Below are 14,295 nucleotides of genomic sequence, written 5' to 3'. Positions count from 1 at the left end.
CAGTTCAGCGGTTCGAATCCCTAGTGCTGGTTAATGGGATGAGCTCCCATTACTTGTCCCAGCTTCTGCCAATTAGCAGTTTGAAAGCACGTAAAAATGCAAGTAGAAAAATAGGGACCACCTTTGGTGGGAAGGTTGGCTTTGAAATGGAGATAAGCACCACCCCCTAGAGTTGGGAACGACTAGCACATATGTGCCAGGGGAACCTTTACCTTTACCTTTTTAACTACAAAAACTGATTTCCCCATCTTTCAAATGATATTGGGTCAATAGCTGGGTTGGTAAAGTAGGAATGGATCCTCAGGAATTATGTATGTGCGCAAGCAATAACCACAGGTTGCATGAAGCATATAGATATCCTATATAAGAATAATTCCATTAAAAATAGAGTATTTAATAACATTTGTTTACAGTTTCTTCATTTAGGTAAAGTATTTTTCATAAAATTTTAGTAAATATATGTTGCAAAAACTATTCTATTGACCATATGTAGAGATTAAAAATACTGGATTAGTTTCAAGAAATTTAATTCCTTCCATATTTTGTATGCATGCCTTTATGTGGAACCATACAATTTAAGTGTTAGTTTTATTCGTTTTATTTTTGCTGAGAAAGAATTGAAAATTAATTTAAAAATTGTGAGACATTAACATTTTTGTTTGCATTCTGTTTTGTTGATATAATTCACTTTCTAAATTGTTGTTTTTGAATTGGTGAATGAGATTATACTAAAATGAATAACTTTTGTTGACTGTGATTATTTTTAGGATCCTGGACCACCACCTCCATCACCATTGATGGGCCTAAAGCCATTGCAGTTACTAGAGATCAGAGCTAGAGGAAGATTTGGCTGTGTCTGGAAAGCTCAGTTGTTAAATGAATACGTTGCTGTGAAAATATTCCCAGTGCAGGTATATGAACAACCAAATATTGTACTATGAAATGTTACAATGTTTTTAAAAATACTGTTATAACAAGGAAATCAGGTGATATCTCAAAATATGTCTAAATGTCATATGATTGCTTAATAAAACATTCCAGTGGTTTTGAGAGTAAGTAAAATGTGAAAGGAAATAAAGGATATCGTTAATTATTATTATTATTTAAACACATTGCTATTTCTATTTATGAATTATGTGCCAGCTATTTACCAGCAGCATGAAAAACATTCTAGAATCTGGGGGAAAATAACCAGATAAAGAAAAAGAAAATTGCTGATTTAATTCTGTCTTACTGTCAGATGAACCTAATTGAATTATTAACCTCACTTCATTGTCTATATTTATTTGATGAAGCAAATCAGGAAAAATCCTTACCATTATTCCAGAGAACTTGCTTGCCAAATATTATTAGTTGTTGATCTAAGAGAATTATCTAAACTTGTCTGGCCTCAATTTAATAATCTTTTTGACAGAATTTCTGAAGATTTGTGCACAGTTCAGAAATTGCTAGAAGCAAGAGTCCTCTATTAATGTGAATTTGCCAGTCAAACCAAGACATGTGTATTCTCCATCTTTTTTTTTGGCCATCACCCCATGCATTTGGGCAAATTTCATAGCATATCAGATATGATTTTGATTATTTGAAATAATTTTGAATATGTAGACTAATAATTTAATATTTTTTTAAAAATATATTAATATGATTCTTTTTGTTCCAGGATAAAGAATCATGGCAAAATGAATATGAAATATACAGCTTACCAGGAATGAAGCATGAAAATATACTACAGTTCATTGGTGCTGAGAAACGAGGCACTAGTATTGATGTTGACTTGTGGTTAATAACAGCGTTTCATGAAAAGGTGACGACTTAATTGTGATAGTTCATGTGATAACTGTTAGAACTTTTCATTGTGTACAAATAGAATATTTTCCAAAGGAAGCAGATTTTGAGGCAAATTTTTAAGCTTGTGAAACGTTACTAGATTTATTTTTAAGATCAATATTAAATTTTAAAGGGGAAGAATTCAACACAAGGCAGTGATTTCAGACCATTTTTCAAAGTATGGATGGGAGTAATTTGCCTTCCAGAGGTCGTCTTCTTCCATGTCCTCCTGTAAAACATTTTTGGGTAGGGAGGGAGAAAAATCAAGACCGAGAAAAAAATGCCATTGTATGTTATGATGGCACAGGTAACCTCCTGTAGTCCCAACTCCTCAAACATTGTCCTCCCATATGTTTAAAAGAATGCCCACTGAATTATTTCTATCATGGTAATGAAATATTACTTTGAATTCTTTTTTTAATTAATATTGATGTTGTGTGAAACCTATCCTGTATTTTCATTCTTCCCCTCCAAGCTCAAATCACAGAAACATTTCAATAAAATTTGGATATCCCAGGTTCTAGAATAGCAAATGGGATATTCTCTCTACAGCATGTGTTTTCTCTATTTTGGCTGTGTAACAAAGTATATTCCTAGTTCTAAAATTATAGTTAAATATGACATGTAACTTTACTGATACGATGTAAAGTGAAAAATATTATTTATAAATAAAAAATATTATTTATTGTTTAGGGTTCACTTACTGACTTCCTGAAGGCTAATGTAGTTTCATGGAATGAACTCTGTCATATAGCTGAAACTATGGCAAAAGGTTTGGCCTATCTCCATGAAGACATTCCTGGTTTAAAAGAAGGGCATAAACCAGCTATATCCCACAGGTACCCCCCATCACCCTCATCCCCTGTCGCCTGTGTGTGTGTGTGTGTGTGTGTGTGTGTGTGTGTGTGTGTGTGTGTCTGTCTGTCTGTCTATCTGTCTATCAATCATCTGATCTTTACAATAGTATACAATAGTAGCTCTGGTTTTAATTGCCTTCCCAAGTACAGTAGTCATCCCATGCTCTTTTGGACTCTTTTCCAGTCCTCCAGGCCAGCCTTTTAGGTACTTGCAAGGTAGAAGAGTAGGGAGCAGTCTTGTCAAAACCAGAGCTCTCCTATATTGCAACCCAGTGTGGATGCAACCCAGTTTGTAGAAGGAAGAACAAGTAATCAGTGATCAGAATGCAAATAAAATTTTCTACTCCCGTTTCCTTCTCCACAGAGCATTTTGGAGAAGGGTATTTTGCATCCTATTGTTATTTTATAAGAGGCAGCATTAGAGGTTCAAATTACATGTCTAATTAGGCAAGTCTTTTTAGTTAGTCTTTTGCATCTTTTCCTCCATTTCCTAAGCTAAGCGCTCTGATTGTGTTGTATATCTGTGTGAATGGTACTGGTCATTGGTTTAATTGTAAACAGTAGCTATTGTATGTCCAGTTACCAAACCAAAATTTCTTCATCTCTGCAGCTATAATCAAATAATAAATTACATTATAGTTAAACATGATCAAATGTTATTCTGATCCCTTTTAAATATGGTAGTTTTCAATTTTGTACTTCATTTTTTTCAAGGGACATCAAGAGCAAAAATGTGTTATTGAAAAATAATCTTACGGCATGTATCGCTGATTTTGGACTTGCTTTAAAATTTGAGGCTGGGAAGTCAGCTGGCGATACCCATGGTCAGGTAAGTTTAAACGAAAATAAAAATTAAGATACTTTGTTTTATTATATACTTTGCAATATTTTTCCTTGCCATTACAATACTGAAAGCACTTTCGTGAATGGCTAGTAGCAGATCATAGTCTCATGAGACGTTGCTAATAATTTTCACTCTTTTTAGTTCCTTGGCTATTTCAAAATAATGAAAGCTATTGAAACTATTTGTATCAAGAGATTTTTAATGCTTTTTTAATAGGTAATGTTCCAAGGCTACCTACTTCTTTAAGAAATATTGTTCAGTGTATTTTTGGTTTTGATAGCAAGCTGTTCCAAAATAAATTATAGGACTCCAAATTCTAAGTACCGAGTGATTTTAATGTCGGTACTCATTATTTCTCTAGAATGTATAGTGAGAGCTAATTAGTTTGAATTTGCATGTTTGTAAGTCTAATGATTATTCTTATTTTCAAGGTTGGTACCCGAAGATACATGGCTCCTGAAGTATTAGAAGGTGCTATAAACTTCCAGCGAGATGCATTTTTGAGAATAGACATGTATGCAATGGGATTAGTTCTATGGGAATTGGCATCACGATGTACAGCATCAGATGGTAAGCAGTTGACACTGACAGTGTAAGGCCTGTAATGGCCATTATATAGGACATATAGGCAGAAGACTAGTGGAGCACATCCAAGAACACCAACTAGCAGTCAATGAAATGTCTTTAATTTCACAACACAGAGACATACTCAATCACAGTTTCAACTGGGAAACTGTTAGCATCTTAGACCAAGCCAAATCCAGAAACATTGGGAATTTCTAGAAGCTTGGCATTCAGATAGCTTAGCCACACCAATAGACACATAGAAAAAAACCATATTTACACACCAAAAGAGACAATAAAAAACCTGCATAGTTCCCTGCATACCGCTTTGCTAGCTCTCCATACCGTGTGTCCTTCACTGCAGACTTCCTCCAGAATATCCCTTACCAGAACTATGCTGGGTAATTATATATGCACAGCCTTCCATGTTCATTCAACTTTATAGATGGTATTTTATACCCAGACAAATGCAACTTTTGGAAGATGAGTTGTCTCTGATTATTTGCAATGATCACAATATCTGTTTAAGTAAAAAGCTTCCTGGTCATCTATGTGTGAATCACAGAAAACATGATTCCTTATTTTACCTGTAATTGCAGCTATTCAAGTAATCTGTTAATTCATCCAACCAGTCTCCTTATGGTGCTTACTCTTGGATGGCTTTATCAATCCCTTTAGATCTCATGTAGTAGTCTTAGGAACTATAACGGTTCAGGAGCCAGACCTGATAGCCAGATGATATGTATGGGGCAAGTGTCTGAGCAAATATTTAGTTTTGATTTTTTTGAAAAATTCACAGATGTGAAAAATGAATTCACAGATGGCTATTTCAAGAATTGTAATTACAATTAAGTTCATTCTTCTAATACTTTGAATAACTGCTGAATATTTATGCTAGTTTTGTCAGACTTCATCATACTTTTAAAAAGGAATAGCTGTATACAGATCTGTTATTGTACAACCATTGAAGGTTGCATTGGGCCTTGGAAACGATGCTTTAGAAGCCTAGATCTGACTTACAGGAAAAAAAATAAAATATGCTAGATGTGTCCCATTATCTGACCCTTGATCAATATAATCAATTTGGACAGTCATAAACCAGCTACCAGATTTCATTCTAGTCTCTTAACCTGATCAGCATGAAACTAGAAGTTAACAGAATTTATGTAATGTATTATTATTATTTCCTACAATGCAGGACCCGTGGATGAGTATATGTTGCCTTTTGAGGAAGAAGTGGGTCAGCATCCTTCTCTGGAAGATATGCAGGAGGTTGTGGTACATAAAAAGAAGAGGCCTGTTCTGAGAGAGTGTTGGCAGAAACATGCTGTAAGTAATAAATAATGTTGCCAGTTCAGGTAGTCCTCACACTTATAATCGCTGCAGTATCCTCATAGTCACATGATCAAAATTCAGATGCTTGGCAACTGACTCATATTTATGACGGTTGCAATGTCCCGGGATCACCTTTTGTGACCTTCTTATAAGCAAAGTCAATGGGGAAGCCAGATTCACTTAACAACCATTAACTTAACAACTGCGGTGATTCATTTAACAACTGTTGCACAAAAGGTCGTAAAATGAGGCAAAATTCACAAATATTTCACTTGGAAACAAAAAATTTGGGCTGAATTTTGGTTGTAAATCGAGAACTACCTGTGCTGAAACTTTTCTTCAGAAGATAAAACTTTTTTAACCTATAAAAATACATTTAAAATCAAATGGAGAAATTGAACTTCAGTATCATGCTGTTTAAAAATATTATGTTTTAAAAATATTTATAAAATCCAGCAAGCCTATCTGCGCTTCAGTTTTACATGGGTAGGAAGAATTGGAATTGGGGAAAGCTGCTTCCTTCTATGATATGGCAAACTCTACAAAAAGTATGAAGAGGGGCCTTTTATGTATACCCCTCCCCTATTTCTCCCAGTGGTTTGTGTTACCTCTCCCCATTAATTCCTGTAGCTTTGCTACCAGTGAGAGGTACTTTGGTAGAATGGAAGGGGATTCAGTCTTGTGGGTCCAAGAATACTTCCATTCTGATCCCAAAAGATACTCCTTTTGCATTCTTTGGAACAAGACCTCGAAGAAGCAAAGCTATGGAATTTTCTAGAATGGCGATTCTGTTACCTTAAGGCAGGGATGTCAAACTGGTGGCCGTGGGCCAGATGCGTCACATGCAGGCCACGTCCACCCCAGCTCCACAAAGGGAAAAAATGTTGCAATATGGCAACATGGCACCACGAGTTTGACACCCATGCCTTAAGGTAACCTTTTGAATTATGGGAAGATCCGCCTTTCAGTGCATCTTCATTAAAATAATGAATAGAATATTGCCATAGGTAACTTAAAATTCTTTTTTTACTTCAATATAATTGCTTTTTCTCAGATGCTGTTCTATAAAAGAGGAAAACTCAACAGCTGAATTCTCTTAAGAGCAGTTGGAATTGCAGAGATCAAAGTACAAAAAAGGTCTAAACGAAGTTCCAAATATTGGAAATAATATTCTTATTTAAAATTTTATTTTACTATTTAGCAAAAAGTTATATATTTGCAGTCACTAAATGTAAGAGGGGCTGTTTAATATTAATATTAATCCAGTTTAATAAACTGTATAAAAATATAGGTTAATATGTTACAGTGTGACACATTTCTATGTACTTCAGTGTTAAGTTTGAACATAGATTCTATTAATAGAAATTAAAATTGTTCTGAAGAGAATTTTGATTCATATTATTCTCTAGTCTACACCTAAGAAAGATATCCTAATTTAACTTTCATTCTTCCAGTTTCACTTCAGATATCTGCATAACATAATAGAATTGATATGCCCTAAATATCACAAGACTGTTGAAAACAGAATTTTTTCATATGTAGTGAACTCTGGTTCCAAAATTAGGATATTTTTTGCAACCAAATCATTTTTCTAGTCTTTTTACGTTGGGTGGAAATCCAATCATTCAGGATAGACTCCTATAAGATCCTTGAGGTGATCGGTTACTGTTTCATCTTAGTTTTGCACTGCTTCTGTTTGAGGTAGTAAACATTGGATTGTCCAAAAAATAAATAAATAAATAAAATAAAGGTAAGAAAGCATTTAATGCAGATGGAGTTAGCTGCTTTTTCCACCCTTTCTGAGATTTAACAGGACTCAATACTTATACGTATTTTTTATTTGTCTTTCACCTATAAAAACAGGATAACAGATGTATTTGTCATGGTTATAGGCTATTATTTGAAGGGCATGGTAATTGTCTGCAAAAGTGTTTTTTCCTCGTGTATTCAAAACAAGGAGAAGTTAATATCAGAGCGTTTCAGCCTCCCAGGACATCCCATGGCAGGCATGACCTTTTTAGGAAAAGTCTATGAACACAATTGAGAGAGATTGCTAAAATTGCATACATCAAAAGGTTTCAGGCAATCTCAGAGGCTCTCAACAACACAATGGCTTTCTAACACGTCACAATTGCTAGCTGATAGAGTTCTTTTAATCTGTCTCATTTTTAACCTGCATTTGCCCCAATCTGACCCCATTTAAATCCTACACCAGTCTAGCCAGTCTGTAAAACTGGAAGGAATTTTTTAAAAAGTAGCTAGATTAAAAAAAATCTCTTGGCAGAAGGAAGAGGAGAGTCAACCCTTGTTACAAAATCCTAATTTGAAATGGCATCAATTCAACTTTTGAAAAGGAGGAGAAACTAAAACGATATCATAGTAGCTTTTCAGATATACAGGAACCGGTATTAGAAAGGTAACAGTCATGAACCCAAGTTATATATTTGGGCTGATAGCTAAGGAAGATAAACAGTAAGTATTTATATGATCTTGAAACTTTTCTCATTCCAAATTGATTCTGGATTTCAGAATTAGGCACTTGCTGCCGCTCCTCAATGTCAAGGTTGCATAGAAGGTGTTAATATCACCAGATGTTTTCTTCCTTTTGTTTTAATTTGGAAAAAACTTAGATGCTGTTTATGTATTTCAGGTCGGTGTTTTTATATTCTGTCCTATTGTATAAGACTTCCAAAACCGTATCCTTTCTTGTTGTTATTTTTAGGGAATGGCAATGCTCTGTGAAACAATAGAAGAGTGTTGGGATCATGATGCAGAAGCTCGATTATCAGCAGGCTGCGTAGAGGAAAGGATTATCCAAATGCAAAGACTAACAAACATTATAACAACAGAAGACATTGTGACTGTGGTCACTATGGTGACAAATGTGGATTTTCCTCCCAAAGAATCCAGTCTATGATAGTAGCAGCGGTCACTCTTCTTGACCAATAAGACTCAGCACTGGAACTGCCAAGTCAACTGGCCTATTTCTGGTCAGTAATTTTCAGCATGAAATGGTAAGTCCGTCTCTGAAGTGTCAGAAGGAAGATTCCTCTTTGTTCTTCTCCAGACTTGGATCCAGAAGACTTACTGCATATGCCGGAGAAAATGGCAAGATGATGTTAAACGTACCTGAAGAACATGGACCTATCTCGGCTTGTCAAGACATTTTAAAAACTGACAATGTATTTCTTAACATGTCAGACTAATTCCTTAAAATGAACTACTGCTATTTTTTTTAAATCAGACATTTCATTTCAGATTTAAGAAAAAGGGTAACTTGTTTTTATTGCATTTGCTGTTGTGTTTATATAAATGACTATTGTAATGCCAATATGACACAGCTTGTGAATGTTTAGTGTGCTGCTGTTCTATGTAATCAAAGTGGGATCTAGCAAAAAGGCTTCCAAGCATTACTTAACCTCCCTCAACAAGGTATACCTCAGTTCCACCTATGCTAAATTGAATTGACAACACTAATAAAACTGAAATAATAAATTGATCCAGATTTTGTAAATGATACGTTTAAAAAATCCATGGTGTATTTTTTAAAGGTTATAAGCTGTGCTTCATGCCAACAGTCCATGGCCATTCCTAAAATGGTGTGTTAGTCTTTCCTTGTTCTAGCTTATGTGTAAAAAATGTATTGCCTTTTCAATGACGACTTTCCCAATTAGTTAAAAGCTTTATCTCCAGTTCCCGAAATAGTGTATACATTTATTTTACTAAATATTTAGGTTTGCTGTGTCTGATGGGAATTTGAAAATTTAAGCATGATTTTTTTATTATTATTATTATTTTATTGAGCTCTGGCACTGGAAAGCTCTTAACATTAATTCTTTCAAAGAAACTGTTTGCTGTTTCATGTATATTTTGTCTAGTGTTATTTTCTATTTCACTAAACAGGACACAGTGGGTTGATCCAAACAGAGACATATGTAACAAGATGGTGAAAGCTACCCTTCCTTCCATTCCCCTCCCCAGCAACCCAGCCCCTGCCCAGTACAAAAGGGGTTCAGAAACTCCTTCAGCTATTTGGGGGAAGGAGGTGGCAGGGGGAATTTTTCCAACCACCCAGTGTGTGGGTCCAGCCCTGGACATAATATTTCCACTGTGTTGTTGTTTCAGGATCACCTCAGGAAGCTTCATGACCTTGAACTCCACACACTTTATATCTGTTGCCTTTTTGTTGTTTCACATCACTTGATTTTTTTTTTATTTTTTTTTTGGTGCCGGCTTGTCAGAGGAACATTGATCAGTGATACATAGATTTAACTTGTGGTCACTGAATAATTAAAAATACAGACTCTCTTAAAAAAAAACTTACCATCAAATTTGCAGTTATTTCAATGGAAATGATAATGTAGCATAGTCTAGTGAGGGAAAAAAAACCCTACAACTTTGAACTACTGAATTGAAGGAGTTATAGGGATTGATGATATGGAGCCCATCCATTAAGAAGACTCTAGCAAAAGGGGCAGAAAGTAGGCAGTGCCAAAGTACTTTTAAAAGGCAGTAATAATACACTACGATTATTTGAATAGTTTATATGTATACAAGCCAAAGGGAATTCTCAAAACAAAAGTACTGAACCAACAGTAGCCAGTATTATCAGATTCTAGGCAGTTTTATATTTAAATAATACATTAGATTTATAAAGGAAAAGGTGGTCATAGTTAAATGTTCACAGTGAATGTTATTTTCAAGATTTATGAATTCACAGTGAGGTTTTTTTTTTTAAAGTGTGTACTGATCTCCGAAAATGTAGAAGAAATAATTATAAACAAGATTTTGGACATCAGATTCTAAACAGAGACGAGTATTAGAGGATTTCTCTACTCTAGAGATATGTTTTGGTCTCATAGTTACAAAATGTGATGCCATAATTTGATTGTGGATGTTGCTGGGCATAACTTGCTACTTTTGTTAACAAACTTAATACTTGTTCTTCAGATGTATTTTTGAATAAAAAATGATTTGCTTGATTCTACTTGTAGGGGTTGATTTGCAACAGCATCATCTAAATTGATAGGAGTGATTGGCATGTATAGTTTTTTCCCTCAAAATGAAAATATTCATACTAGGAAAATGTAGAGTTTTATCAGTGTTCATCTTTAAAAGCACATGCCTACAAATACCATTCCTGGTTGCAAATCTCCCACCACAGCTTCATAGAGCAGGTGTTTATTTTTTTAAATCAAATAGACTTCCATCAATATGACTCAAGCCAAGTAAGACCTTTTCATGTATGTTTTTTGCAAATGCATTTGAAATTGCAGGTCATATAGGGGAAATATCAAAACTGACAATCAAGCCAGAACCATGTCTACGTGAGAAGAGTTTTTTTAAAAAATAGTTTCCCAAAACTTCCCTTCCTTGCTTCCCCCTAACTAGTCTTTGATTTTCAAGATGCCTCTCATCAGTAAACACTTTTTTTGTGGTAGAATCTGTCAAATTATTAAAATCCACCAAACTGCCCAAAAATAAAAATCCACCAAAATAGTCTCACACAAAATCGCGACTTCTTTGTTTGGAAAGTTTAAAGGTGGACAGTTCTTTCAAAAATGCTTAAGCCAAGATCTATCCTAGGAAATTTAACCATTAATGTCTGAGCTAGGAAAAGTGCTCTGCTTTCTGGCAGATATTGTGGCTGTTGTTGCTTTCTGTACTTGAACCATACAGCTTGTATTGATCTGGCCAGCTCTGGTGATTTACCTTGTATCTTTGACTTGTGAAGGAAAGCCCGGGCTGAGACTCGAGCTTTCATTGTCCTTTGGTTTGCCTGTGACTACTTAGTTGGCTGCCATATAATTGCCACAGGATTTAACTGATCAGTTTTGTGAAAAACTTCAAAGTCTAAACTTTGCAATACCTTTTCAGTTTGTGTTAGATGCGAAGAACTTTATATCACATGATGCATGACTACTCTTTGTACAGTCGCTAAATATACTTAGCATTTTTGGAACAGATTGTGCCTCGTAATTGTTGGAGTTCTTTGACCTAGTGTTCTCATTCATGGTGGTATTCTGAAAATGAGTCTGGATTAAAATACACAACTTTATACTTTCTTTGATAGCAAAATCCATGTGGAGTAGCTCTTGCATAACTAAGGTGTAATCAGATGTAGTAGTAATAAATAGTGTTCATACTACTGTTCTACAGAATAAAATTGCTGATCGTAGTTTAACAAAGTGAGGTGACTGATTGGTTGACCTTTTTCCAATTCTCTTTTTAAACTTTTTAATGCATTTTTATTAGGAATATTTGGTATAAAATTTAGCAAGCTATGTACAGGATTACAAACAAGGGATAAAAATAGTATCCTTGTTGGAACACCATTTACCTCAATATATTCAACCAGCAGTACTTTTTTTTTTTAATGCACACTCAAGCCCATATAAAATGTTACCTCTCAAAATATTGGTAAGCAATTATTTTAGCTTTACTCGGTACTTGTCAGTGTTCTGGGCACAGGTTGTTGTACTACTGTCAAATTGCTCTTGCTATTTTTCGGCAAGTATTTAAGAATAACCCCATCTTGAATAAAAGTGATTGTGAAATATTGTATAAATGTATGCTTCTCTTTCCCTATTCCCACAGAACAATGAATAAAAAATTAAGTGACTACTATGACTTGCACACTGTTCTGATTCTTTCTTTAAAATGAAGTATCTTTTATATTGCACATAACAATGGTTACTTTCCTCAGATTTTGTTTTGCCAATTTGGAAACTGTGAATTATGATTGTATTTCAGCAATCGCAAATGAAATGTCCTTTGGCAGAAATAAAGTCTTAAGAGCAGCATTTCAATTTGTTTTTTTTGCTGCTAAGAATAATTAAAACTGAAAATATTTTAAGACTGGAGATGGCTTTGGCCAATATTAACAGCAACTCTTTACATTTACCCTGCAGAAGTAGACTGTACTCCCAGAATAGGTGTTGGCAACCTGCAGCTCCAGAACCGCTTCTGGCTCTTTGGGCCCTCTGCTGCAGCACCCTGCCCCATCACTGGCTGGCCCCGCCCCATGCCCTTCCTTCCCAGTCACTCCTAACTTGGCCTGAGAAGGTAAGGGCAACGACGGGGTGGGAGTGGGGGGTGGAGAAGCAGCCAGGGCTGATTCTCAGGTGCCTCACTTTTGCTGGAGCTTTTCCCGGCCCTTGTTGGTGCTGGCTGTACCTCGGTTGCTTGGGGAGATGCACAATCCACCCTGAGACATTGACCTGGCTGCAACTGACATCGGCCTTGCTAACACGAGGGCTGGTGGGGTTGGAATGGGATCCAGGTTAGGGCTAGCGCTCAGCTGCGACATTAAGCAGCTCAGGGCAGCGGGAAAAGGGGGCTGGCCCCACCAAATCTCACACACCCCAGGGGTCAGGAAAGCCAAGGCAGGGCCAAACTGGTGAGCTCTCCTTGGGACTCTTCGGTACTGCTTTTCTCCTTTTTGGAAATCCGGGCTGGCTGAGAAACGAGCGTAAAGCGCTGCAGAGGCTTCCCTTTGGGTGACCCTCTTCCTCTTCTCACGACCCCCTGGCTGGCTGTGGTGGGGCGGGAGTGTGCGCAGGAGCAGCGAGACCCTCAAGCGAGTGGCCCCACACCCCTTACACACCTTTGCTGCACTTTGGCCGAGCTAACCGGCTCGCTTGAGGAGGGTTTCCCCTCTCGTGTACACACTCCTGGCCCCACCATAGCTGACCGCGAGAGGAGGAGGAGGGTCACCCGAAGGAAAGTCTCCGCTGCGCTTTGCACTCGTTCCTCAGCCAGCCCGGATTTCCAAAAAGAAGAAAAGCAGTACCGAAGAGCCCCAAGGAAACTTTGCTGAGCTTTCCGAGAGTGAGAAGAGACACAGAAACAGAAAGAGAGATACAGACAGACAGATAGACAGACACACACAGACAGACATATAGACACACAGGGAAAGGGGGAGAGAGGAACATATACAGGGAGAGGGGGAGAGAGTTACAGAGAGGGAGAGAGAGAGAAAAGGGTTTTGTGGTACCTGGTTCTCTGCCCTAATAACCGGCTGGGTAGGCGTGGCTGGGGGGGTCATGTGACTGGGAGTGACTGATGTTGAGTTGGCCACGCCCACCCAGGATTTGTGGCTCCTGGTGTGTTTTTTTTTCTGTGGGAAACAGGTCCAAATCGATCTTTGAGTGATTAAGGTTGCAGGCCCCTGACCCAGAGCAAAACACACAGAAAATATCACTGAGGGAATTATATCTATGGGAAATCATGTATGTAAAGAAAATCTCCCTTCTCTTTTTGTTGTTTGATATAATTGAATTTTAAAAAGCTTAATAGTTCTGATAAACTAAACCGATAATAATTTGACTGAATAAAAAATTGCAAACTATGTAGCTCAATTGATGTGATTCTCAGTGTACCACAGTCTATATGAAAAAAGTTCAAAAATTGTGGGAAAAAGTGCCCTAATGACTGAACACGGTGCTGCAAATTATGACCCTATGATTACATATTTCATATTTTCAGATACAACATAGAAGAAGCCCTATTGTAGTTGAGTACTGCCTAAGAATGAGGTCCAAATTATCATTTATCTTCCAAATGTGGGGCTTCAAGGAAGCCCAGGACATCTAGATACTGTTGAACAATTACGAGTATTATTTTTCCCTATTTTACATGCTAACCTGGGCAATTGATGGCCCCAGCTTAGCAACCTTCAAAAGGGCATGGGCTATTTGTGCATACTGTGAAAGACTTTAGATCAGGCGTATCCAACCCACAGCCCATGGGTTGCATGCAGCCCTAGACAGCAAGTAATGTGGCCGCACAAGATCGTAAACTTAGCATTAATATGTGATTTATATACATTATATTGTATATTTCATATAAGTGGCCCAAGACAATTCC

The 14,295-nt window shown here is 36.7% G+C and overlaps 1 protein-coding gene across 2 annotated transcripts in view; it reads left to right on the top strand.

The window, feature by feature from the left end:
• ACVR2A (activin A receptor type 2A) overlaps positions 1 to 8,683 on the top strand; it is a 51,879-nt gene extending 43,196 nt beyond the window's left edge. For both annotated transcript variants that reach the window (XM_070945424.1, XM_070945344.1), the window contains 7 exons: positions 768 to 911; positions 1,661 to 1,804; positions 2,521 to 2,666; positions 3,399 to 3,513; positions 3,960 to 4,098; positions 5,291 to 5,421; positions 8,150 to 8,683. In XM_070945424.1, coding sequence (XP_070801525.1) covers positions 768 to 911; positions 1,661 to 1,804; positions 2,521 to 2,666; positions 3,399 to 3,513; positions 3,960 to 4,098; positions 5,291 to 5,421; positions 8,150 to 8,344 — 1,014 coding nt within the window. In that variant the 3' untranslated portion in view covers positions 8,345 to 8,683. The remainder of the gene's footprint in view (positions 1 to 767; positions 912 to 1,660; positions 1,805 to 2,520; positions 2,667 to 3,398; positions 3,514 to 3,959; positions 4,099 to 5,290; positions 5,422 to 8,149) is intronic.
• Positions 8,684 to 14,295: the final 5,612 nt, after the last annotated feature.

This window comes from Pituophis catenifer, unplaced genomic scaffold (genome assembly GCF_029215685.1).
Source record: "Pituophis catenifer annectens isolate HBS135680 unplaced genomic scaffold, rPitCat1.0.hap2 SCAF_1, whole genome shotgun sequence".
Classification (NCBI taxonomy): domain Eukaryota; kingdom Metazoa; phylum Chordata; class Lepidosauria; order Squamata; family Colubridae; genus Pituophis; species Pituophis catenifer.
The sequence above is the reverse complement of the archived record's forward strand: the minus strand, read 5'-3'. Positions and strand labels throughout refer to the sequence as shown.